The following is a 26,021-nucleotide window of genomic DNA, read 5'->3' on the forward strand; positions in this document are numbered from 1 at the left end:
ACAGCGGAGTAATTAAAGGGGCAGGCTGCCACTTAAAGCAGAGCCTTACTCAAGACCCGGAATTTCTCTGCGGAGACGCCGGGACTTGCAAAGAGGAGGGGCGGGGTTTGGACGTGGGCGGGGTCTCGGGCTGAAACTAACAGGTGGGACCCTCCCCGCTCCGCTGCTGTTCCAAGTCCGGGTTGCCTCGCAGCCGGCTCAGCTGGGCGGTGCCCCGGCCGCCCGTGCGCCCCAGCCGCCCTGGCGCCCCGCTACTGGGCAGGTAAGGGATTCCCGCCGTGCGCGCCTTCTTCACAGGTCGTCCAAGATCTGTGCTCCGGCCTCCATCCCTCTGCCGCAAGGTTGTTGAGGGACGGTTTCGGAAGGAAAATAGCAAAGTGAGAAAAGTTAGAGAGGAAGTAGTTTGTGTGCGCACAGCTTGCTCCAGGCTAAAAACTTGGGTGGGTTCCCGAGGATCAAAAAGTGAATAGGACCTGGGGAGGAGCCCGGGGCGTGGAGAGGCGTCACCAAGTTCATTGTGTGGCTGTGTCAGACCTCGCGTCCTGTTTCTCAACACCCAGGCGTTGTGTTGCGGGAACCAATTTACGAAATGAATCTCTTTTCCCGAGAACCAGGAAGTAAGGCCAGCCCCGGGCAGAGATGCTCGTGGCATGGAAAGCATTCTCGGCCTCCACAAGGTTCTAATTAACTTGTCACTCTGGCTTCCAAGTTTCCAGGAAATTAGAAAGTGAAGAGGGCTGTCAGGATCAGGTAAGTACATAATCAGATGGGAAAAGTATACCTGACAGCCTGGAGCAAGAGAGATAACAAAGGGATAAAAAGCAGACCCTGAGAAAGCGAGAAAATGCCATTTAAAATGGAAACAGCTGTATTTGTGCTTGAAAAACTTACTGCCCAAGGAGCCCTAAGAGTGGAGAATATTAAAGCCAGCCTTTCCCCTTTCTAAGGGTAATCCTTGAAGAGATGGGTCAGAAAGTTCATTATCTCTTTTATTCTCTCAAGCGGAGCACTCATTTGAAGTTTGCTTTCAGCGTGTCCAATCCAAGCTCCTGATCCTGCGCGCCAAACTTGCACCTTACAGTCTTCTCCATCCTAGTAAATGTCGGGAAACGTTCAGGCCAAAAATCTTGGTGCAATCTCCTTGCCCTTCATATCAGCACATAGGATTCTATTTGCTCTACTTCAGAAAATATACAGCATCCTACGACTTTGCACCTTTTCTGCTACCACCCAAGCCACCAGCACCTCCCACCTGGATTGTTGGTGTACTACTAATTGGTCACTCCCTGCCTCTCCACTCTTACTCCAGTATCCTTTATTCTCAGCAGCAGCCCCAGTGTCCTTTTAAGACGTGAATATAGAGTGTATGTCTCCATTCTCAAAGCCTCCACTGTCTTCTCACTCAGAGGATAAACAAAATCAATACAAAGGCTATAGGCTCTAGCCTACCTCTCTCATCTAATCTGCTACTTTCCTGCTCCTTCCTCTCCAGACTTAGCATCTCCTTGCTGTTCTCAGTGGGCCCACTCCAGACCTTTACATTTAGTATTCCTTTTGTCTCCAAGCTTCTCCCACAGATATCCCAATGTCTGACTTTCCCATTTCTTCAGACCTTTAATCACATGGCACTTTTTTACTGAGGCCTACTCTGACTACCCTCTTTAAAAATGAAACCCCTTCTCTATTTTTGTCCGCACTATGTAGCATAGTATAGAGTTTATTTGCTTACTGCCTATCTTCCTCTGTTAAAAATATAAGCTCCATGAGTTCAATTATTTTTTTCATATTTTCCCAATGTTTTATCTCTAGGAACTTAGATCAGTATCCAGCACAAAGTAGACTTCAGTCTACTTTATTTATTTTAGCATTCTGAAATATTCAATATTTCAGCTTGCTTGGGATTCTCTCTCTCTCCCTCTCTTCTCTGCCTCAAAATAAATAAATAAACTTGAAAAAACTAAATTAAATTTTTAAAATCAATCTTTCATCCAACACAACTATTTTGAGTAGCTGCTAAAGCTCAATTTGGTTGGGTCCCTGCTTAGGAAAGCACACCATCTAGAAGAGAAGGCAGACACATTAAACAATAAAATATGATAATTGTTATGCTGGAAGAGTGGTGACAGTTTGGAGCAAAGGAGATGATTATCAGGGGAAGCCAATAGTGCCTTTTGCATTGAGCTTGAAGAAATCCTAGGCATTTACCTGGTTGTCCTCAAGGTGATTGGGCAGTTATTTTACTGAGCCCTAAATGAATTCACCTTCTGCTTCACCAAGAAAATAACATTGTGTGAGAATTCTCCCTCTCCCTTCAAAAATGTCTGTATCCAAACCTCTGCTTCCTCTTTTCAAGATTTGGAAGAATTTTCCTTCTGTTCAAGGCTACATCTTCACCTATACTCTATTCACTATCCCTTTTTGTATCTTCAACCAGGCTTAACTCTAAAAGCAAATCTTAAACCAGCAGTTTCCAGGATGTTGTTGGTGTCCCCAAGCCTCTTTCAAGAGGTTTGTAGGGTCAAAATCACTTATGAGTAAAAGATTGATTCAGAATGCAATGAACTTTAATGAAACAAAGTTCATTGATATGGTTTAGGAAATTATCTTTTATCAAGGTTCACTATAGTGTCAAAGAGAAAAATCTACTACTTTGTGAAAAGGCTATTAAAATACTGTTTCCAGCTATGTGTCTGTGTGAAGTTGGATTTTCTTCATATATGTCAACCAAATCAATATATTGCAGCAGATTACAAGGAAAAGCAGATATGAGAATCCAGCTGTCTTCTATTAAGTTGAACATTAAAGACATTTACAAAACTGTAAAATAATATCACACTTTTATTTATTTTGGAAAATGTATTTTTATCAAAATATGTATGCTACCGTGTAATATATTCATTATTTTTAATCAGTTAATGAATAAGTAATCTTTAAAGTTCTCAATGTCAGTTTCTAAGAAGGTAAATATTGATAGATCTAACCAACATAAACAAAAACTCTTTGGAGTCCACAGAAATTTTTAAGAGTGTAAAGGGTACCAAGACCAAATTTGAGAACTGATGCCTTCTGTCTCTGTCTCTGTGTCTCCTTCCCTTCAAACCCAGATTTCTTGGAAAATGCACTTTTATCATTCACTCACTGCTCTATAAAAACTGTTCTTAAGTCATCCAGTTTCCAAATCTAACACACCCATCAGTATTTATCAGACCTCTCTGGGTCTTTTATACCAACCTATCCCCTATTCTAGAAATCTCTGATATGCTATTGTCTTAGTTTTTTTTTCTTACCTCCATGGCTAATCAATACTTTTTAAAGGTTCTTCTTTCTCTTCATTTCTTCATATTCTATATGTTCCTAATAGGCGACCTCATATTTACTTGTTTCTTCAACCAACAATTTACTTGTGGACATTTGAGAATGCTCATACGCTGAGCATTCTTTACTTAAACCTCTCTCCTAAGCTCCAGACCATATATCTAGCTACTTAGTGCCAAATCCCCTAGATGGTGCCAGAGGTAGATATTTCACATTTAACATGACCATGAACACTTCATTTCCTCTATCATCTTACTGCCCAAGCCAAAAAACCAGGAATCAACTTCTGGATTTCCCTCACTCTCCTCTCCCTCTAATATCTGATGTGTCGTTAAATTATTTCGATTTGGCCTCCTAAATCTTTGAGTCTTTTTTTCCCTCCATTCCTCAACTTTTTTCAGACTTTCATTTCTGCTGACCTAGATTATTGCAAAGTCTTCAAACTGGTCTCTTTATCTCAATATACATCCCTTCAAATTTTTTTATCCAGGAGAATCCACTTAACCAAATAAGATCTCATGACACCTTTCTTTAAAATCCTGAAATGGCTTCCTGATAACTTTTAGTAGAAAGCTTAAACTCCTTGTCTTAATATCTGAGGTGCATGATGATTTGGCCCTGCCTACCTCTCCAGCCTCTTCTCTTACTACTTAATGACATGCATCCCATGCTCCAGCCATAGCAAACTCCTTGCCTGAGCCTAATCCATGTTCTCCCTGCTATTCCTACTGCTTGGAATTTCCTTTTAGGTTTATCCTCATTCCTTTTCACTCATCCTTCTAATCTCCCACCCCACCTAAATCTGTCTTGATATATTTCCTTTAGAGTGCTTTGGCTTGATGCTCCTTCACTGGGCCTCCACACCCTGCACACCCCTCTTGTAACATTTATCATTCACTCTTTGTATCCCCTGCTGGACTGAGAAACTTGAAAACAAAGATTTTTCTCCTCTCTGTAGCTCCCATCACTTAGTACAAAGCCTGACATGTTTGTTTCTAATTTTTTTTAAGGTTTATTTATTTTTGAGAGAGAGACAGAGAGACAGAGAGACAGAGCATCAGCGGGGGAGGGGCAGAAAGAGAGTGAGACACAATCTGAAGCAGGCTCCAGGTTCCAAGCTGTCAGCACAGAGCCTGACATGGGGCTCAAACTCAGGAACCCGCGAGATCATGACCTGAGCCAAAGTTGGACCCTTAACCAACTGAGCCACCCGGGCACCCTCAAAGCCTGACATGTTATTTGAACATATGAATATATGAAAGGATGTGTCTTGTCTTTATAGAAAAGAGAATGACTCAAACAATGCATTGAGTTATAGAAGCAAGGACATATGGAATGAATTTTGGAGTAAGATACAGATTCATGTACAACTCTTCATTTACTACCTTTGTGAAGTAAAGATGTTAAAATTGTCTTCATCACTGTAAGGGTTAAGTGAAATATATGAATTACTTAGCATGGTACTAGACAACAAATTCATTCATTTCTAACATTTATCTGCAATATATACCACGTGCTAGTCACTAGTTTTATATTAGTGAATGAAAGAGCATAGTCCCTGAACTCATGGAGCTTATAATCTGATGGGGGAGGCAGGTACTAAACAAATAAATACATGATTACAGTTACATTGTGCAGTGATCAAAGACAATTAGGTTGAAGGCAGATAGACCTACTTAGATGCCATGGTCAAAGAAGGCCAAAGAGAAGAGAATATAAATATAGAGGCCTAGGATCAGGGAGACATTTGCTTCTTACTCTTTTATAGCTTCTGAATTTTGTACCACGTGAATATATTTTTTACTCCAAAATTTAATTATAGTACATCTTAATGTTAAAAATATAAGAGGATGGGGCGCCTGGGTGACTCATTCGGTTGGGCCTCCAACTTCGGCTTAGGTCATGATCTCGCAGTACGTGGGTTCGAGCCCCACGTCGGGCTCTGTGCTGACAGCATGGAGCCTGGAACCTGCTTCAGATTCTGTGTCTCCCTGTCTCTCTGCTCCTCCCCTGCTCATGCTCTGTCTCTCTCTCTCAAAAATAAGTAAACATTAAAAATTTTTAAAAATATATATATATGAGGGGAAGCAGGAAAATAATTGACAGAAGAATATCTAAATCTCTCTGTCTTGATGAATTAGAAGGAAAGGTTGCTACTTGCTAAAAATGAGAGGCATAGAGATCAAATAAAACCACATGGAAAGAGGGTAAGTTGTGAAATAGTCACTAAGGACAATAAGCTGAGAGAAGACAAGTAATAGGATTAACAGCAGTGTTGAAGGCCCCATGGAGAAGGGGTCCCCATTAGTTTGTATTCATACCAGTCCGCTCAGTTACCAGGTTCTCTTAGGTATATTCAGCAATGCTGTTGTACCAGTAAAATTGTGAAATCTATCCCTGGCTGATGCTCTCCAGGGTGCAGTGGCAAAAGAAAAAGGGGAATAAGGAAATAAAGGTTTGCTCTAGAGTGTAAAGTGGTGAACCACAGGGTTTGGCTTAGTAGGGAATGAATTATGATCAGATAGGTCTGCTGAATTCAAACAATGTGGAGCATTTGAAAAAGAGATATTATAGAAAAAGTTGACTATTTACCGTATCTTTTAATGCTACTCAGATTATTTCAGGACATTTTTTTTTTTTTTTTTTTACTTCTACCAAAGAGTGGTGGTAAATGTTTCATAGTAAATAAATACTGATTGAGAAAAATATGTTAAATTAAAAAATAAATCTCTGGGGGTGCCTAGGTGGCTCACTCGGTGAAGCGTCCGACTTCGGCTCAGGTCATGATCTCACGGTTTGTGAGCTCGAGCCCCACGTCAGGCTCTGTGCTGACAGCTCGGAGCCTGGAGCCGGCTTCGGACTCTGTGTCTCCTCTCTCTGCCTCTCTGCCTCTCTGCCTCTCTGCCTCTCATGCTCTGTCTCTGTCTCTCTCAAAAATAAATAAACATTATGGGGCGCCTGGGTGGCTCAGTCGGTTAAGCGGCCGACTTCGGCTCCAGTCATGATCTCGCGGTCTGTGAGTTCGAGCCCCCCGTCGGGCTCTATGCTGACAGCTCAGAGCCTGGAGCCTGTTTCGGATTCTGTGTCTCCCTCTCTCTGACCCTGCCCCGTTCATGCTCTGTCTCTCTCTGTCTCAAAAATAAATAAACGTTAAAAAAAATTAAAATAAATAAATAAATAAAATAAATAAACATTTAAAAAAATTAAAAATAAATAAATAAATCTCTGTTATTTAATAGATTTGATGCCTGAATATATTCACAGGAATTTTTCTGAAAAAGTAAATTTTTTACTCCTTTGGATAAATTATACTTGGGAAATGTCAGTGTCAGAAAAAAATTCTTCCATTTTTTATTGATAATTATAGGTAGAGAAAGTAAGTAAGAACAGAGGACAATTAAACAAATAAACCACAATTTTAATTTCTTCTTAGGATATCAGTTAGTTGACTTTGGAGTGTTCCTTTATTATGGTGTAATCAGTTGCCAACATTTCATATGCTGTAGAAAAATGTGATTTATAAGCTTACAGATGTCATCACTAAAACTACTGTAAAATTTTAATGAGAATTTTCCATATTTTAGGAAGAGAAGATGAATAAACCCATAACATCTTCAACATATGTGCGCTCCCTCAATGTTGGACTAATCAGGAAGCTGTCAGATTTTATTGATCCTCAAGAAGGATGGAAGAAGTTAGCGGTAGCTATTAAAAAACCATCTGGTGATGATAGATACAATCAGTTTCACATAAGGTAACCTATAAAATTATCTTCCTTTTTAAATTCTTACATCACAATCTAGAATGATGAATAGATGTAAATACTGTCTAATGTTGTAATTCAGAAAGTAAAATTCTCTCTCTCTCTCTTTTTCCTCTGTGTGTGTGTATGATTTTTTTATTCCTTCTCCATTATGTTAGCTTGGCTAGTATTGTGATCTTGCAAATAAGTTTTTGGGTTAGAATCAAGATTCCTACTTTTACTATAGTTTTCTGTTTAGCAAGCTGAGAACAGTTCCCTCTGCCTCACACTTGTCATTTCCAGATTGAACATAGGATATTATAAGCATCTCTAGTAAAATTCTAAGTGTATAAATCTCTACTCCACCTTACCAGTGTACTTTGGGAGTTCTTCAAATTGACATTTTAAAGTTGCTTATAAATGTACACATCTATAAACAGAATTCTTAGTTCTTAGGCAGGATTTTTCAACACTATCTTCAGATAATTTCATTCTTTGTCTACTTATCTCTGCTTGATTTAGCGTAAAATACACGTACAGATTTTATTTTTGAAGCTGTTACTTCAGCTCAAACCTGTATCAAAATCTGTCTTTCGAAGTAAGAGGAAAAGACATTAATTTATGATTTTCAGCATTAACCTAATAAAGATCCCAAAACTTTAACTTCTATCTTAGTCCTTCTAGGAAGTGTTTCCTCATATGAAGGATAAACACTTTAAGTTACTTGAAAGAAGTTTAAGGTTAAACCGTGAAAGGCAACTTTCAAAGATAGTTTATTGATATACTATTAAAACCTTCTGGAGAATGGTTGAGGCAGTGGGGGGGGGGGTGCAGAGAAAAAGCTCTTCTCTACAGATTAATGGTAACAAATAATTATTGAAAAAATGATAGAAAAGTTACCAATTTACAACCACCAATGAATAATTGATTCATGCAAGACTCATCAGTGATGCTAAAACGACAAGATGAAAAGTTGTTAATGAACAAGATATGCATAAGATTCCAAAGTATTATCCACAGGTTACTTATGAATTATGAAGGGTAATGGTGCTTTTACAAAGAAAAAATCTGAAGTACACCTCCTTAACCAAGTAATCAAACTTTGGGTCACTAATAATGGTACAGACTGCATTATGTGCCCTCTGGATGTGATACAGTGGCAAGAACACGTTGTCACCTATGTAGTGTTCTTACCCAACATTTTTATTTTTTTATTATTTTTCCTTTTTTATTTTTTTTCAATATATGAAGTTTATTGTCAAATTGGTTTCCATACAACACCCAGTGCTCATCCCAAAAGGTGCCCTCCTCGATACCCATCACCCACCCTCCCCTCCCTCCCACCCCCCATCAACCCTCGGTTTGTTCTCAGTTTTTAAGAGTCTCTTATGCTTTGGCTCTCTTCCACTCTAACCTCTTTTTTTTTTTTTTTTTCCTTCCCCTCCCCAATGGGTTTCTGTTAGTTTCTCAGGATCCACATAAGAGTGAAACCATATGGTATCTGTCTTTCTCTGTATGGCTTATTTCACTTAGCATCACACTCTCCAGTTCCATCCACGTTGCTACAAAGGGCCATATTTCATTCTTTTTCATTGCCACGTAGTATTCCATTGTGTATATAAACCACAATTTCTTTATCCATTCATCAGTTGATGGACATTTAGGCTCTTTCCATAATTTGGCTATTGTTGAGAGTGCTGCTATAAACATTGGGGTACAAGTGCCCCTATGCATCAGTACTCCTGTATTCCTTGTTACCCAACATTTTTAACCTGAATTTAATCATGAGGAAGTAGTCAGACAAATCTAGACTGTGAGACATTGTACAAGGTGTCTGGCTTACACTGTAAAGCCTGTGTGCATACACATGTGCTCACATGCACACACATACAGGTAAAGGGAGAGGGCAAGAACACAAGTGTGACAAAGTGTTATCAACTGGTCAATTAGTGCTTCTAGGTGAAGGGCAAATGGTTGTTCATGGTATTATTCTTTCAACTTTTATGTAGGTTTGAAATTTTTCAATGTAAAAAATTTGGAGGAAAACCAGAAAAATTGTTACATTTTTCAGTGTTAGTTTCCAAACTAATTTTTAAAGAAATAAGAACAAAACACTGACCTGTTTTTCCTTAATTTAACTAAAATGTAATTAAGATCAAAGGAAAAATTCTCCAAGTTTATGTATAGTATTGTATTTCATTAAACAGGAAGGTTTATTGAAAATCATATGGCTGGGGGTGCCTGAAGAGCTTAACTGGTTGAGCGTCCAACTTCAGCTCAGGCTGTGATCTCATGGTTAGTGAGTTAGAGCCCCGCATCGGGCTTACTGCTGTCAGCACAGAGCCTGCTTCGAATCCTCTGTCCTCTCTGTCTGCCTTTCTCTTTTTCTCTCTCTCTCAAAAATAAACATTAAAAAAAAATTTAAGGGGCGCCTGGGTGGCTCAGCTGATTAAATGTCTGACTTCGGCTTGGGTCATGATCTCACGGTTTGTGAGTTTAAGCCCCATGTCAGGCTCTGTGCTGACAGCTAGGAGCCTGGAGCCTCCTTCGGATTCTGTGTCTCCCTGTCTCTCTCTGCGCCTCCCCAATTCGCACTCTGTCTCTCAAAAATAAATAAACATTAAAAAAAAAAAATTTTTTTTAAACTCATATGGCTAGCAGAGTTATTAAATCAGGTAGGGAAGAAATATAGCTTAGTAGGTTGAAAGCAGACCCTTATGTCAAGTGAGATCTAAATTTGGATCTCAATTTAGATACAGTTTTTTGGCTGTGTGGCTATGGGCTGGTTATTTTACCTCTTTATGCTTTGCTTTCTCATTCATGATTAGTACTACATTTGTAGTATCTTTGAGAATTAAATGAGTTTATGTGGGTGCATCCCATGGCCCACTGAGCAGATACTCAGTAAGTACTCAATATATGCTAACCTATAGTATAATCACCTTCAGCATCTTTTTCCTTTCTGCCTATCTTCCCAGTTCTCTGTAATTCTGGCTGGTTCTTCTGCTGCCCCTTTCCTTTAATGCTATAGGAGATGGTATGGGCCAGACAAGGGCATGAGGGAATAATTCCTATTTTCATGTTAAGCCTATTTACATACTAATTTTGTTTCTTTGTTGCTTGCTTTTAAGGAGATTTGAAGCATTACTTCAAACTGGAAAAAGCCCCACTTGTGAATTACTGTTTGACTGGGGTACCACAAATTGCACAGTTGGTGATCTTGTGGATCTTTTGGTCCAAAATGAGTTTTTTGCCCCAGCAAGTCTTTTGCTACCAGGTAAACTTGAGCATGAGTAGGGCATCAACGATTAGGGTGCAAAGGCAAGTGGCAGAAATGGGAACATGTCTTCTTACTTGGACTTTTTTCTCCTAGTAGATGAACTTTACATTTGAGACTCCTTTTCATTCTTTCCACCCTCCCCAACTCAAAAAGCACCCCAGATATAGGGCACTCTGGACTTGCTGGTGAGGAGAAGGAGGCCTCGTGACTGGGCCTGAGCCCACCATTCAAGTCAGGTAGTTTTGTGCCAGTAGGAAGTGTAGAAGGATGAAAATTAGTTTTGGGATGTTTTTTGTTGGTTGGTTGGTTTTGTTTGTTTGTTTTTAGCTCTTGATTTTCTTTACCCTTAACCTCCACCCTCATGGGACTCTGTGATCATGATACCCTTACATTGTATTCTGGTGGGTTACTGTCTAGATGCCTTCCTAATAGCCTTATTTCCCTTTGATGCTATTTATACTAGCAGTTGTCACTTTTCAGTGTGCAATAGAATCCCTTGGGGTTCTTGTTAAACAGGTAGCTTCCTGGTTGTATCAGAATGCTTGACTTGGGTTAAGGTCTATGTTTTTAAACAAGCACTTCAGTGCTCTGATGTAGGTGGCTCATAGACTTTTTGAAAACATCGCCTTACCCTCTCTAATCACCTTAACCCCAAACTCACAAATTCATACTAGGTAGCTTATCATGTGTGCTGTGAGAAAATGGAGTTGACATGTGGAAACTGAAGTGATGTCAGAGGAACCAAGTTCCTAGTTTAACTTTTGGACAAAAACTTTTCCGTATTGAAGAACAACTTGTAACTTCATTTGGCAGATGCTGTTCCCCAAACTGTTAATACACTACCTGCTAAAGAAGCTGTAACAGTTCCTCAGAAAGAATTGCCTCTCTGTGGCAAAGACAGGACATTTGTGTTACCTGTGCAGGATCTTGAACAAAACTATGTGCCCCCTGACTCCTCAAGTCCAGAAAATACAAGTTTAGCAGAGAGTGATACACGTAAGTAACATGTACAGTGCTTTCCCCTGGCGGGTTTGTCATTAAGCCCATCCCTGCTTTGAAATAAATCTCTCCTTTTGTTTGTGCACACTGGCAATAGCTCTTTGGTGGGTTTTCTTTTTTTCTCTCCTGACCTATTAAGCACCATCTTCATTGTATTAGTGTGTTCTCAGTTGAGTACAGTCAACAGAATATACAAACAACCATAGAAATATGAAAAAATGTATAAATATTTACATAACTTGAAAAGGTCATTTTGTAAAGAAAATAAGTGACTAGAGTTTTGGGTGGAGGACCACCAAACAGAATTCTCAAGATAAAACTTAAATTTTTAGTTTAAAATACAGCTTTACTCTCTCCTATCCTGTCTAATCCAAAGTTTAAATATTTGTGTATACATGAAATAATCAAGTTGAGAAAACACTGAAGTTATTAAAACCAATATCCTTTTTATTGAAGTGCGTTTTTTTCTTATTTCATTGACATTATAGGTTTTCACAGCTTTTCATTTTATGAATTGAAGAATGTCACAAATAACTTTGATGAAAGGCCCATTTCTGTCGGTGGCAACAAGATGGGAGAGGGCGGGTTTGGAGTTGTGTATAAAGGCTGCGTGAACAACAAAACTGTAGCAGTGAAGAAGCTTGCAGCAGTAAGTTACATGTTTAGGAGTAAAAAGAATTAAAGGAAAAAGTTGCTTCCTAGGGTGCTCTATCTTAAGCTTTAAATTAGTTCTTAGGAAATACATTATTTCAGAGCATATTTTCTTTAAACATCTTCCAAGCTGGTGGTTCTGAACACTTAAAATTTTGTTGAAAGCTATGGATCCTGTCCCTACAAAAATGTAGTTATGGGCATACACATATAATTGTATATATAATTTTGGAAGAATCATAAAGTTGAGAAGCCCTGTTCTACATAGTGCTTTTATGCATAATCAGGATTAAAATGGGAAGACACTAAGAGAATTTTGTAAAAATAACTTTCTTATGTTACTGTTCTCATTTAAAAATGAAGTTTAAAAATTACACAATAAGAAAAAAGATTGAAAAAATTCTTGTCTAGATCCCTCATTCCCATTGCTACTAGAGTGTTCAGCATGTAGTTGATTTGTTATATTATAAATCTGTTATTATGTTTTAGAAATATCCATATAATACATATTTATATGATAAAAATAGTCACCCATTGTCATATACAGTACAAATACTTTTGCAGGTTTTGTTCTTCTTTTTGCCTTCAAATTTGCTTATGTTTTCTGACAGCAAATTTTTTCTTCAGAATGTTTATACAATGAAGTCTCACATTATTTCATTTTGTTCCTACAGTAACTGAGACTTATATGGTTATATGGTTTTTAAGGTTTTTCTCCTTCTGCTAACTAGCCATAGGACCTTGAACAAATCAGTAATATTTCCAGTTCTCGGTTATTCTACAGAAGGGAGAGAATAATGCCTTACTATTTTAAAGAAAGCAAGATCAGCCAGGCAATCACTTGTGCCTCCTTCTAGCTTTAGGAGCCTTAAGGTTATCATGTTGTATTATATTACATATTATTTTTTCAGATGGTTGACATTAGTACTGAAGAACTGAAACAGCAGTTTGATCAAGAAATAGAAGTTATGGCAAAGTAAGTTAATTTGACAGTGTGGTATAATGGAAAAGAGCAGGACAAGAAGCAGGGGGCCTGGTTTCTTACCCAGAGTATGCCATGAACTAGTGATATTTTCAGATATGTAAAATTAAAATAAAGGGTTCAGATTAGAGGAATTGAGAGAATTTTGACTCTATAATTCTGTGGCTGCATATGCTTATATGCCTGTAGATAAAACAGCAGTTATTATTTTAAATCATAGCAAAGTTACAAAGGGTTTCAAATATCTTCCATTATCCTCTGCTGCTCCCAAAATTCATGACAGATAAATTATAGAGATATAAAAAAAAAAAGTATAGAATAATAGGCCCTTAGATATCTTAACAACCCTAAACCAGGAAAAAGTTATATGCCAGAATGCTTAGAAAACTTTGACCCAGTATGCTTGAAAATTGTTGGGAGTCTTCAGGAAGAATAAGGGAAACAAATCAGGAAATTATTCTAATAATTGTAGTGCAGTGTATTTTATGTGTGTGGCCTCATTTAATCCTCATAAAGGTTATTGTAACCTCCCTACCTTTTTTTTTTTTTTTTTCATTGAGATTTAGAAACATTAACTTCCCCGAGGCCACATAGCCAGTAAAAATCAGATCTGCCTTTCATATTCGGATCTGATTCCAGAGCTTGACCTTTTTTCTTTTTATTTTTTTTTAAATGTATTTTTTTAATATTGAAATGTAATTGACATACAGCGTTCTATTAGTTTCAGGTGTACAACATACCGATTCGGCAGTTCTCTACATTACTCAGTGCTCACCACCATAAGTGTAGTCACCCTCAGTCACTATACAATCCTAATGAGATTTACCAGTTTACACTCAGTTACACCCATTGCTATAAATTACCGATTCTAGTTGCTTAACCTCAAGAAAGAAAGAACAGACTGGAATTAATTCAGTGACAGTAAAAATAATGCATACTGATTTAAAAAAAAAAACAAAAACCTCTTTCAGGATTTTGTTCCCCCTACTCTAACACCCACTCTCCAATCCTAAAAGTAATTTGTCCAAAGTAGATAATCTACGAAATACGGGAATATATATTTACAATAATAAAAATCATCCCTTAAATATATCACTCAGAGATAACCATGACTAATATTTTGATGTACTTGCCTCATGATGTGTGTATACGATTTTCCCATGTCATTAAAAATAATTTTAAAACATTTTGTTATCATACATTAATTTCAAGGTATTATATGTTCATTATTTGGCATATATGATGATTATATTTTATTTAACCATTACCCTACTAGGTTAATTTCTAATTTTCAACATTACAAATTAAAGCTCCATTAAATCTTGTTGTACATAAATCTTTAAATGCAGCTCTGCATATTTCATCAGGTAGAGTCCTAGAAGAATTACTCATTCAGAATTCATGAGCTTCTTAAAAACTTTTCAAGTACATGTCCAAATGGCTTTATAAATAGTGATTTATACTCCTGCCAGCAATGTATTACAATGTCAAATTTCACCTTTACCTCACCACCGTTGAATATTATCACTGTTTTTTAACAAGTACCAATTTTTGGATCTTACTAGCAAAATAACCCTGGCCAAGTTTCTTAACTGTCTATTCATTAGTTTTCTCATCTATAAAATGGGATAATAGTGTTTACTTCATTAAGTTATTGTGAGAATTCAATAAAACAAAGCAGGTAAATCATTTACTGCAGTGCCTTGTATATAGTATAAAGTCATCAAATGTTGCCAACTCATTTTAAAAATGTGCCAGTTTGGTGGAAAATAGAGCACTTATTGTTTTAATTTGTACTTAAAATATTTATGAGGACAGACTGATTTCAAATTAAAGTCTGATTTGAAATAATGCAATGTCAGAATTTTAGATGATACTGAATCAAAATGAGTAAGCACGTGGATGGAATGTTATCATGTTCTAAGTATATTTCTAGGCTCTCATGTATTTGCTCATTCAATTCTCAGAGCATCCGTGTTACATAATCAGTATTACTATCCACATCTGGTAAAGTTGCTGAAGTTCAGTGAGGTTGTTAACCTGTTAACTGTTAATTTGGCCTATAGGTCAAATATCCAGAGGGTGGTGAAGCTAGGCTTTAAACTTAGGACTTTGCCCACTTCTCTTTCTACTTTGCCTTGGAAACCTAAGGTTTTGTTATGTTTCAGCTCTCTTTAGTTTTATTCAAGTATATAAAGAAACTCAAATTAGGTTATAAATAACATATCATTAAAGATCAGAAATGTGTAAATTAGATGTGGTTAAAGATCACACGTCTATAAATCAGTGCTTTGGATGTGTTAAAAAGTTCTTGAAAAGATTGTCATACCAGTTTCAGCAGACTTGTTGAAATCTTGCCTGTACTATCATTGAAAATTGTGCTACGCAAAGGTAAATATCAACCCAAGTCCTTAACCAAACTGTCACAAGTTCCAAAGTTCTAAAGTATTGAGCTTTTACTATAAAGTGGAAAAAGGGGTTGCTCCTAATGTTGATCAGTATTGTCTGAAAGAACTGTTTGCAGAAAATTATAAGCAGTTGTAATAAATATACATACTATAAACATACATATTATAATATAATGATACATAGCATATCAATATTTTCTTACTCCTTTTTTCCTGTTGAAGTTCCAAATTGAATAACCTTCAACCTACAGCTGAATGTATGTATGTATCATAATAATTTTGAGTGCAAAATTATTTGTCATAGGTGTCAACATGAAAACTTAGTAGAACTACTTGGTTTCTCAAGTGACGGAGATGACCTCTGCTTAGTGTATGTTTACATGCCCAATGGCTCATTGCTGGACAGGCTGTCCTGCTTGGTAAGATATTTGTTCATCATATTGCTTGGTTTTTTGTTTATGTGTTGGAATATGAATATTCACTTTGTGACAAGGTTATTTGAACCACATTAATCTTAATATTTTTCTTGTTCTTTGAAAATTATACAGCTGATAGGTAAACAACTGGGATTGCCATTCTATTAGGTAATAATCTTAAACATAAAATTATCAGTCAAGACTAGTCTTTGAAGATGCTCTTATATATTTTTATTGTCAAATAAGAAATGGTAACTCCGGTTTGATCTTATTTAGAGATTATTTTTGAACAGTTTTTAAAAATTGCAATTCTAAATCTGGGTGATATGATATCATTTTCAGCAGTTGCTGAGAAAGTTGTTCTTTTTTTTAATGGGTTGGTTTCTTACTTTATAAGGATGATACTCCACCACTTTCTTGGCATATGAGATGCAAGATTGCTCAGGGTGCAGCTACTGGCATCAGTTTTTTACATGAAAACCATCATATTCATAGAGACATTAAAAGGTAAATGCTACTCTTAAAAAGCTTTTGGAGAACTATCTTTAAAAAATAACTTGCTCTAGGGGCGCCTGGGTGGCTCAGTTGGTTGAGTGTCCGACTTCAGCTCAGGTCATGATCTCGCGGTTTCTGAGTTCAAGCCTCGGGTCAGGCTCTGTGCTGACAGCTCGGAGCCTGGAGCCTGCTCCCATTCTGTGTCTGTCTGTCTGTCTCTCTCTCTCTCTCTCTCTCTCTCTCTGCCCCTCCCCTGATCATGCTCTGTCCCTCTCTCTCTGTCAAATATAAACAAACATTAAAAAAAATTTTTTTTAAAGAATAACTTGCTCTCACTCTTTCAATTCATATTCATATGCATGTCTTAACTTATGGCACCCCATGAAAGGTCTTCTCATTAAGATGTTCTGTAATTTCCTTTATTACAAACCCAATGATCTATTTTTAGTGCTCATCCTACATGGCCTTTTTTTTTTTTTAATAGCATGGCATTTTGTTTTTCTTGACCACTTTTACCTTGTCAAAATTATTTTCGAGGTCACCATTATTTTCTGAATCACTTTCATCCTCCATGGGTGCATTTCAGGTCTCTTTCTTCTTACATAAGTAACAAATATTAATTGAGCACCTACCATATGGTAGGCACTGAAGATAATATATTTAGCAAAAGGAGCACTTGTTGCATTTGACATCAGACGAATGATCACAAGATCATAAAAAACTTTAGTGTGCAGTATACAGTATTTAATATAAATATTAGTATAAAGAAGTGTTCTCTGAGGATGTGATATTTTAGCAGAGATCCAAAGAATGAGTGGGAAATAAATGGGCTCAAGTTGAGGGTGGCTAAAGAAGGTAGGGAAAACAGCATTCTGCATTTGTGAAACCAATGTTGAGAGGGAGCATGCGGTCATGATGAATTAATTACAGGAAGTGAAATGAGCACAGTTATAACTGAAGTGCAGAAATGGAAGGAATGATTGATACAAGATAAATTTATAGAAATCAGCAAGGAGCTAAACCCTGTAGGATTTAATAGACTAAGGTAAGGACTTTACTTTTATCATCAAATAACCAGATGCCATTGAAGAATTATAAGTAGGGATGTGGCCTCATGTTTAAGTTTTGAGAAGGTCACTTTGACTCTCAGTGTAGAGAACAGTTTGTAAGAAGGGAGAGTTAGGCTTTCACAGAAGTCTTGGTGATAGCTGTTCATATCAAAAGAAGTGAGCAGATTTGAGAGATTTAAGATAGCAGAACCTGCTGATATCTTGGCTGCAGAGGGGTCAGGAAGAGGGACATATCAGGAATGACTCCTGGATTTATAGCTTCCTGAATTGCATTCTGGGATGATGTGTGGAAGAGGACCAGGTTGAGGGTTGAGAATATGAATTCTCTTTTGTACATGTTATGTTTAAGATTCTCTTAAGATATAGAAGTAGAGATGTTAAACAGACAATGTGATATACAGATTTGGACCTGAAAGAAGTCTGAGCTGAAGACATTAAATTTGTGCATTACTTGCATGTAGGCGATAATTGAAGACCTGTCATATGATTGTATTCACTTAAGGAGAGATAGAGATTAAGAAAAGGTCCCAAGATTTAGTCCTAAGGAACTTTAAGACTTAATGGCCAACTAGAAGAGCATGATCCCTAAGGAATCTAAGAAAATAGGCATAGAAAGGTAAGATGAGAACCAGGAAAGTGTGGTATCCGTGAAAATAAGGAAAGAGAGCATTTCCTAGGAAGTATTAGTCAAAAATATCAGTTGCTTTCTGGAAGTCAGGATGAGGATTGAAAATAACCATTTGATTAGTGCCCTGAAGGTCATTAGTATCTTTACAGAGCTCTGTTTCCACACGTAGCAATTGGGCAGAATTCAGCTTGTAGTTGAGGAGAGAGAAAGCTGGAGAACTGAGATGTGAGTGTAGACAAGTCTTTTAAGACATTTGGATAGTGGGGGCGCCTGGGTGGCTCAGTCGGTTAAGTGGCCGACCTCGGCTCAGGTCATGATCTCACGGTCCGTGAGTTCGAGCCCCGCGTCGGGCTCTGTGCTGACAGCTCAGAGCCTGGAGCCTGTTTCAGATTCTGTGTCTCCCTCTCTCTGACCCTCCCCCGTTCATGCTCTGTCTCTCTCTGTCTCAAAAATAAATAAACGTTAAAAAAATTAAAAAAAAAAAAAAAGACATTTGGATAGTGAAGAATGATCGCTGAAAATAATATGTCACTCAGGAAACCTTTTTTTTTAGATGGTGAAGACTAAAGCATGCTTTTATGCCTATGGGAAGAGGGAGATGATAAAGTAGAAGAAAGAAGAAGATAATTTATAGAGTAAGGTTCCTGAGAATTTAGGATGGAGTCCAGATAGAGGGATCAAGCTTGGATGACAGGACAGGCACTCTCTCTCATCCCTTACATATTGGTGCATTTCCTCATGTTCTCACCTCCTGTCTCTTCTGTTCTCACAACGTATTCTTGCTGACTGACATTATATTGACTTCACCTACTATCTATTTGTGGGTGACTCTATCATCATCCGTGTCATCAGCCTCCAATCCTATATTTTCAGTATCTCCAGGCCAAAAATACCTCACCTGGATGTCCCACAGCAGCCTCCAAGTTAACATGTCAGAAATCAAGTTCATTTTCTCTTCCAAACCAGTCTTCCTCCTATATTCTCTTCCTGATTAAATGAAGTCACTATTCATCCTGTCTCCCAGCTAGTCTTTCTCATTCCTCGTATCAGACTAATTACAAAGTTCCTTTGAACATGCCTCAAACTTTTCAGCTCCTTTTCACCCACAGTGTTCTTTATCTAGACTCTATCTCTTATTTTATTACAAGCTTTCATGGTCAGCCTTTAACCAGTCTGTACCAGTTCTCTTCCATTCACTACTACATTGGCCAGGTAGTGTTCCTAAAAATGAGGTGTAATAGCACTAATTCATTACTAGGAAACTTTCACTGGCGTCCTGCTATCACAGAATGAAGTTCATATTCTCTCCATGTTCCATGGTCACCAGCTTCTTGAAATTGATCACATGCTTTTGTTTTCATCACTATGTACGTGTTGCTCCATTTGCCAAAATACCTTTTCCCCTCATTTAACCATCACCTTCTAACAATCCTTTAAGCACACTGTTTACCCTGTCTTTAGAATTTTCTCCAGTTCTTCCAGGCATTTAGTTGTTCTCTCAGCATTTTGTACATAACATCACCATTGTGGAATATTTTCTGGACTTTTAAAATTAGGTATATACCTTTGTCACCGACAAGATTTGAAAACTCCCCCTCTATGCAGCACTGAGATCAAATACTATTATACATAGCAAGTCCTTGATAAAGTTTTATTGAATGTGAGTATGTGTGTATGAGTGAATGTGTGTAATGAATGAATGAAGACCTTTTAGCCATGTTCTTTCCTCTTTGAAAGTTATCAGATAGTACCAAAAAAGAGAGAGGGAGAGAATAATACCTAAACCTAATATAATACTTCATGTTAACTATACTGGAATTAAAATTAAAAACTTAAAAAAAAAGAATAAAGAGATGAATAATTAAGATACTTTGTTTGGAAATTTGTTCTTAAATGAGTTGGGAAATGTTAGGAAAGGAATTTAAGACTGGAGCTTTAGGAGACTGAGGGATATTTTCCCAAAATAAATTATTTGTGAAACAATGAAATTATCTCTTACTAATGTGGACAGTTTTATTTCATTTATATTCTTCTAAAATTGTTCCTCAAGAAACAAAAAGGAAAAAGAAGACAATTATTTCTCTTTAGCTTCAATCTGAAGTCTAGATTTGTTTACACGAATTTCAGGCTTTTATGATGTGTATTATAAAATAGTCTACTCTGGGGGCGCCTGGGTGGCTCAGTCGGTTAAGCGTCCGACTTCGGCTCAGGTCACGATCTCGCGGTATGTGAGTTCGAGCCCCGCATCGGGCTCTGTGCTGACTGCTCAGAGCCTGGAGCCTGTTTCAGATTCTGTGTCTCCCTCTCTCTCTGACCCTCCCCCGTTCATGCTCTGTCTCTCTCTGTCTCAAAAATAAATAAACGTTAAAAAAAAAAAAATTTTTTTTTAAATAGTCTACTCTGTAAATATGTATATATGTTCATACACCTGACTGTTTGACTTGCTTGAAAAGAAAAATATTATTTTCTTCAAACTTTACTTTATTTCAGTGCAAATATCTTACTAGATGAAGACTTTACAGCCAAAATATCAGACTTTGGGCTTGCACGGGCTTCTGAGAAGTTTGCCCAAACAGTCATGACTAGCAGAATTGTGGGAACAACAGCTTATATGGCACCTGAGGCTTTACGAGGAGAAATAACACCCAAATCTGACATATACAGCTTTGGTGTGGTAAGTTTCACATATATAATTCGTAACAATAATCATTCTGGCTATAACTGTGAAGTTGAAGTAGAATATTTTGAACACACCTGTCTTTCTTAGCCCTCTTATGTAAGTATGTATATTGTTTACTTTAACCTTTAGTTAAATGAGAAAGTCATAAAAGCTTCTCCAAATTTGTAAACTTTTAAATTGGTTTCTGAAGTTACTGTAAGAAATGACTTTTTTAGCACACTATCCTCACAAATTAGTATGAAGCTTAAATTAGTGCATAAAGCAAATCATATACAGCATGTATTTTACTGTCAGTTTTTAAATGAAATATTTTTTAACAGATGTACACTTTGGCATTTTCTGATCTACTGGTCTGTTCCTAATAACTTTTAATATGGAGTGAGTGGAAATGGTTGGAGAAATTAGGTGCTACGTCATCTTATTTTTGCGCGTATGTTTCCTATATGGAAATTTAACTTCATAGCACCGTGTTGTTAAGGCACAGAGTTGTAGGATAGGCCTAAACTTTAGAAAATAATATTCTAAAAGCCAGAGACAATTATTCTTGTGAAGAATCCCCTGCAAGACAGGGGACAGAATGTCTAGAATACATAGTGAGTGGAGCTGATTGTTTAGTAAGTTGACAATTGAAAAGTACTGCTTGTGGGGATTGCTGGAACCCAAGGTTTCTGTGAGGGAATGATGGTGAGAAATGACCACAGCTCATGTCCTTTCTGCTTTAATGCCTGAAAGGCATAATGCAATGTGTGGAAATGATTAATCAGATTTCATAATCAAGATCCATATTCTGTCTAGTTTCTATATGTTGTCTTGAGTGTTACAGCAATGGATCTTTTTTTTTGTCTTCATAGGTTTTATTAGAAATAATAACTGGACTTCCAGCTGTAGATGAATACCGTGAACCTCAGTTATTGGTAATTGAAAGACTCGTTTTTTCCAGTCCTTTTCTTTTGCATTTATAATCTAAATTTGTAGGGTAAGTTTGGCATCTAGATATGTCACTTTCTATTGGCAATTTTTCCATTGGCAATTACCCAGTGGCATATGGAAAAAGCATAACAGACTTCTAATCTCAGCTCTGCCATGAAGGATTTGTGAAGCTTGGTAAAGTCACTTATATATTCTATGTTCTGGTTTCTTTGTGGGTAATATCAGAATAGAACTATATAATCTTTTAGGTCTTCTCCAGTATTTTTGTTGTTGTTGTTGTTACTTTCAGGATGATTACTAACAGACTTTTCAGCTCAGAGAGAAAAAACAATATTGCTTCCTTTCACATTTGTATCAGAATAGAATTACTGGTAAAATTTGCTATCTATTTCTATTATGGAGTATTTTATTTTTATTTTATTTATTTGTTTGTTTATTTTTTATTTGAGGGAGAGAGAGCAAGAAAGTGTGAATTGGAGTGAGGGGCAGAGGGAGAGAGAGAGAGGGAGGGAGAGAGAGAGGGAGAATCTTAAACAGGCACAACACTCAACACAGAGCCCAATGTGGGGTTCAATCCCACGACCCTGGGATCATGACTTGAGCCAAAATCAAGAGTCGGACGCTCAACCAACTGAGCCACCTAGGCACCGCTATGAAGTATTTTAATTATAAAATTATGATAGAAAACATTACCTGTGTATTATATTCGGCATTCGTTGGCAATTACATAAATAGACTAACTGAATGCTAAAGTTATGAGAAAATTATGCCTTGCCCCTTTTTTCCCCCATATAGTAAATTTTAAGAAGTTAGAGGGTCTTTTTATAAAATTAAATATTTACAAAAATCTTTTGTAAACTAAAGATTACAGAAATACTATCATGTATAAGCTTTTCTTAAAATTAAATATCTACGCTGACTTTCTTCCAATTTATGTGTTCTAATGAGACAAACCAGTGTGAAAAATTCAGATAATACATGAATAACAGATTATTTCCCTATGGAGATTAGAAAGTCAAAAGCTATGTTTGCTCAAGAGTTTGGTGTCATACTCTTTTAATAAAAGCCATAAGTATGATATCTATATATTATAATATTGTTACTGGTGTCCCTTAATAAAAAGTACATTATAAAGCTTTCCATGGTTTCCTGGATATGTACTATTCCAGTATTATATATTATATAACATTTCGCATTAAGGTATATTTACAGAACATAATATTATTGTGAAAAGTTATTATTTGTATAATATATATTTATATTATTATCTACATAATAATTATATCTTATATATAATATACAGCTATATATAGCTATATATATGTTATTATAGTGTATGTACATTACTTACTGTGTGTTGGACATCAGGAAGGAAGCCTCAGCTGCAGATACAATGTTTTGGAACCATTAGTATCCAAGTGTAGATAAAGCTTTGGGTGTGGATGGGATTATATAGAGAAAGTGTGTAAATTAAAAATACAGGGGTGCCTGGGTTACTCAGTGGGTTAAGTGTGCGACTTCAGCCCAGGTCATGATCTGAGCTTCGTGGGTTTGAGCCCTGCATCAGGCTCTGTGCTGACAGCTCAGAGCCTGGAGCCTGCTTCAGATTCTGTGTCTCCCTCTCTCTCTGCCCCTCCCCTGCTTGTACTTTGTCTCTCTGTCTCCCAAAAATAAATAAACATTAAAAAAAAATTTTTTTTTTAAACTGTACAGTTGGGGTGTCTGTGTGGCTCAGTTGGTTAAGCACCTGACTTCAGCTCAGGTCATAATCTCATGGTTCATGGGTTCAAGCCCCACGTCGGGCTCTGTACTGACAGCTCAGAGCCTGGAGCCTGCTTCGGATTTTGTGTCTCCCTCTGTCTTTGCCCCTCCCCCACTAGTGCTCTGTCTCTGTCTCTCAAAAATAAATAAATGTTTAAAAATTAAAAATAAATAAAAATACAAGACAGTTAAAAAAAAACTAAAGCAACTCTCCTTTTTTTTTTTTTTTACTGTGTAATTTATACTTTTTAAGCAAAGCCTACCTGTCTAAAAGCCTAAATCCTTTTCTCTCAGACTTTTTCTCCTTTAATATATTATGAAAGACTCAAACCTTTGGTTTGAGTAAGGATGAAATACAGAAAAACACACAATCCATCTCAGTCCTAAGCTTTATGCATGATCATATAATAATGAAAATCATAAAACTTCAGGGAAGTTTATACCCTTTTACTTTTAAGGTGTGAATGCAAGATGACCATAAAGTAGTAAGATTTTATTACAAATATAACAAAAAGGGAGTGAGTGATCCTTGAGAGAACCTTTACATCACTAGATTCTGCCATCACCCAAATGCTTTCAAAATTCTTTTTTTTTTTTTAAATGTGTATTTATTTATTTATTTTGAGAGAGAGAGAGAGATGGAGAGCAGCAGAGGGGCAGAGAGAGAGAGGGAGAGAATCCCAATCAGGCTCCACACTGTCAGCACAGACCCCGAAACAGGGCTCAAACCCATGAACCATGAGATCATGAACTAAGCCGAAACCAAGAGTCAGAAGCTTAACTGAGCCACCAGGCGCCCCTTAAAATTCTTCTGGAAGAGTTTCTGGAGGGTTTACAACAGACCTCACATAAGTAGTCTTTTCCATGATAATAGTTTCCTAGGGCTGCTGTAAGAAATTGGGACATAAAATAACAAATTTGTTCTTTCATGGTTCTGGAAGCAAGAAATCTGAAATCAAGGGGCTGTCAGGGCCATATTCCCTCTGGAGGCTCCAGAGGAGATTCTTGCCTTGCCCCTTCCAGCTTCTAGTGGCTGCTGGCATTCCTTGACTTGAGGCCACATCATTCATTTCTACCTCTGTGGTCACACTATCTTCTCTGTGTCTGTTTTCTTCTCTTCTCTGTCTCTTCTACAGATGCTCGTCATTGGATTTAGGGCCCACGTGGATAACCTAGGATGATCTCATCTCAAGATGCTTAATGACATCTGCAAAGACCTTTTCTTCAAATAAAGTCATAAGCATAGATTCTGGGGATTAGGACTTGGACATACTGTTTTCAGGGCCATCACTTGACCCACTACCTCATCCTAGTTCTATGTCTCTCTCCCTATACAGTACTTTTTTATCATGGCCCTGTCCCCTTTTTCCTTCTACCTCTTTATCTTTGATTCAATAATTTGAGTACCTATAGACAAGTGTGCCTGTCCAGGGAGGAGGATTTTGGGTCCAGAAATTGGAACTGCATTATCAGGGCACATCAAGAAGCAAATCACCTTGGGCTAGCAGCCTAGTAAATGCTGCCAATGGGAACACGAGCGCAATTAGCTCAGCAACAGAAATACAAAAATTAGAAGGCAAATGGCCGAAAGTATCTAAAAGGTATGTATGTAACTAGGTATGAATAGATGTATAAATAGACAAATAGGGTTTCTCCTGTATGTCTTTAATTCTTAGTAAGGTTATAAAAATAGACAGTAAAATAAGAGTACATGTTGTTATGAAGTAGATGAAATAAATCCATTTACATTCTGATTTCTCTCACTTTTCTTTGAAACTCCTACTAAAGTTTTAACATTTGTTTTAAAGCTAGATATTAAAGAAGAAATCGAAGATGAAGAAAAGACAATTGAAGATTATATTGATACGAAGATGAATGACATTGATCCCATTTCCATTGAAACCATGTATTCTGTTGCCAGTCAATGCTTGCATGAAAAGAAAAATAAGAGACCAGATATTAAGAAGGTACTGATTTTTTATATTTATTGAAAAAGTGAAGAAGGTAGGGTTCATCTTTTTTTCCTAAGTGTACATTTCAAACCAACTCTTTAATGCATTTTTTTTGCTGTTTTTTCTGTCTTTATGAAAGGTTCAACAGCTGCTGCAAGAAATGACAGTTTCTTGAAACTTCACTGGAAGACTCTTGGTTTTTTTATATACCGCTATGTAAAACAGTTTTTAAACTAAATTTTTGTTATAAACATTCTTTTTTACCTTTAACAAGGCAGCATGGAGCATGGAACCCCCAACATATATATAGAACAACAAAAGTAGAGTCACTATATCGACCCTAATCCCTGGCTTTTTAGTGTCACCCTCAGTTCTTGAGTAATCCCCAAGACCTCGCCTTAGAACCTCACCAAACATGGTTTGAAAACTATAGAATTAGCAACAAAGGGGACTGGACTATAGGGTGAAAAGACCCGAAGCTGAAGCCCCAACTCCACTACTAATTTGCCGTAGAGCTTTGGACAATCCTTTAACAGCTTTGAGCCTTTGTTTTTTCACTGGTAACATTAGGCTAATTATCTACTGTGCTTCTTTGACAGGTAGTCCTGGAAATCCAATGATGCAGACTATGTACAAGCACTTTGTAACATGTAAAGTGATGTAAAATTTAAAGTTTATGTTTATACAATCCAATTACAGTCGTTTGTTTATA

General features: G+C 37.1%; 1 protein-coding gene across 4 annotated transcripts; it reads left to right on the top strand.

Moving 5' to 3' along the window:
• The first annotated feature begins 106 nt into the window (after positions 1 to 106).
• IRAK4 (interleukin 1 receptor associated kinase 4) lies at positions 107 to 26,021 on the top strand. Of its 4 annotated transcripts, none has more exons than XR_006219906.1 (12): positions 107 to 262; positions 6,900 to 7,069; positions 10,189 to 10,334; positions 11,151 to 11,333; positions 11,825 to 11,985; positions 12,899 to 12,963; positions 15,682 to 15,796; positions 16,191 to 16,300; positions 20,477 to 20,660; positions 21,518 to 21,580; positions 24,494 to 24,958; positions 25,170 to 25,252. XR_006219906.1 is itself a non-coding variant. In XM_007072924.2 (12 exons), exons 2-12 carry the CDS (start codon positions 6,909 to 6,911, stop codon positions 25,482 to 25,484), a joined length of 1,383 nt encoding a protein of 460 aa, XP_007072986.1. In that variant the 5' UTR covers positions 107 to 262; positions 6,900 to 6,908; the 3' UTR covers positions 25,485 to 26,021. The 4 variants fall into 4 exon arrangements, 2 of the variants coding, with proteins under 2 accessions (XP_007072986.1, XP_042848067.1); XR_006219905.1 differs by having other exon boundaries at positions 25,166 to 25,248; XM_007072924.2 differs by lacking the exon at positions 24,494 to 24,958 and adding an exon at positions 25,449 to 26,021 and having other exon boundaries at positions 25,166 to 25,324.

This window comes from Panthera tigris, chromosome B4 (assembly GCF_018350195.1).
Source record: "Panthera tigris isolate Pti1 chromosome B4, P.tigris_Pti1_mat1.1, whole genome shotgun sequence".
NCBI classification, from domain to species: domain Eukaryota; kingdom Metazoa; phylum Chordata; class Mammalia; order Carnivora; family Felidae; genus Panthera; species Panthera tigris.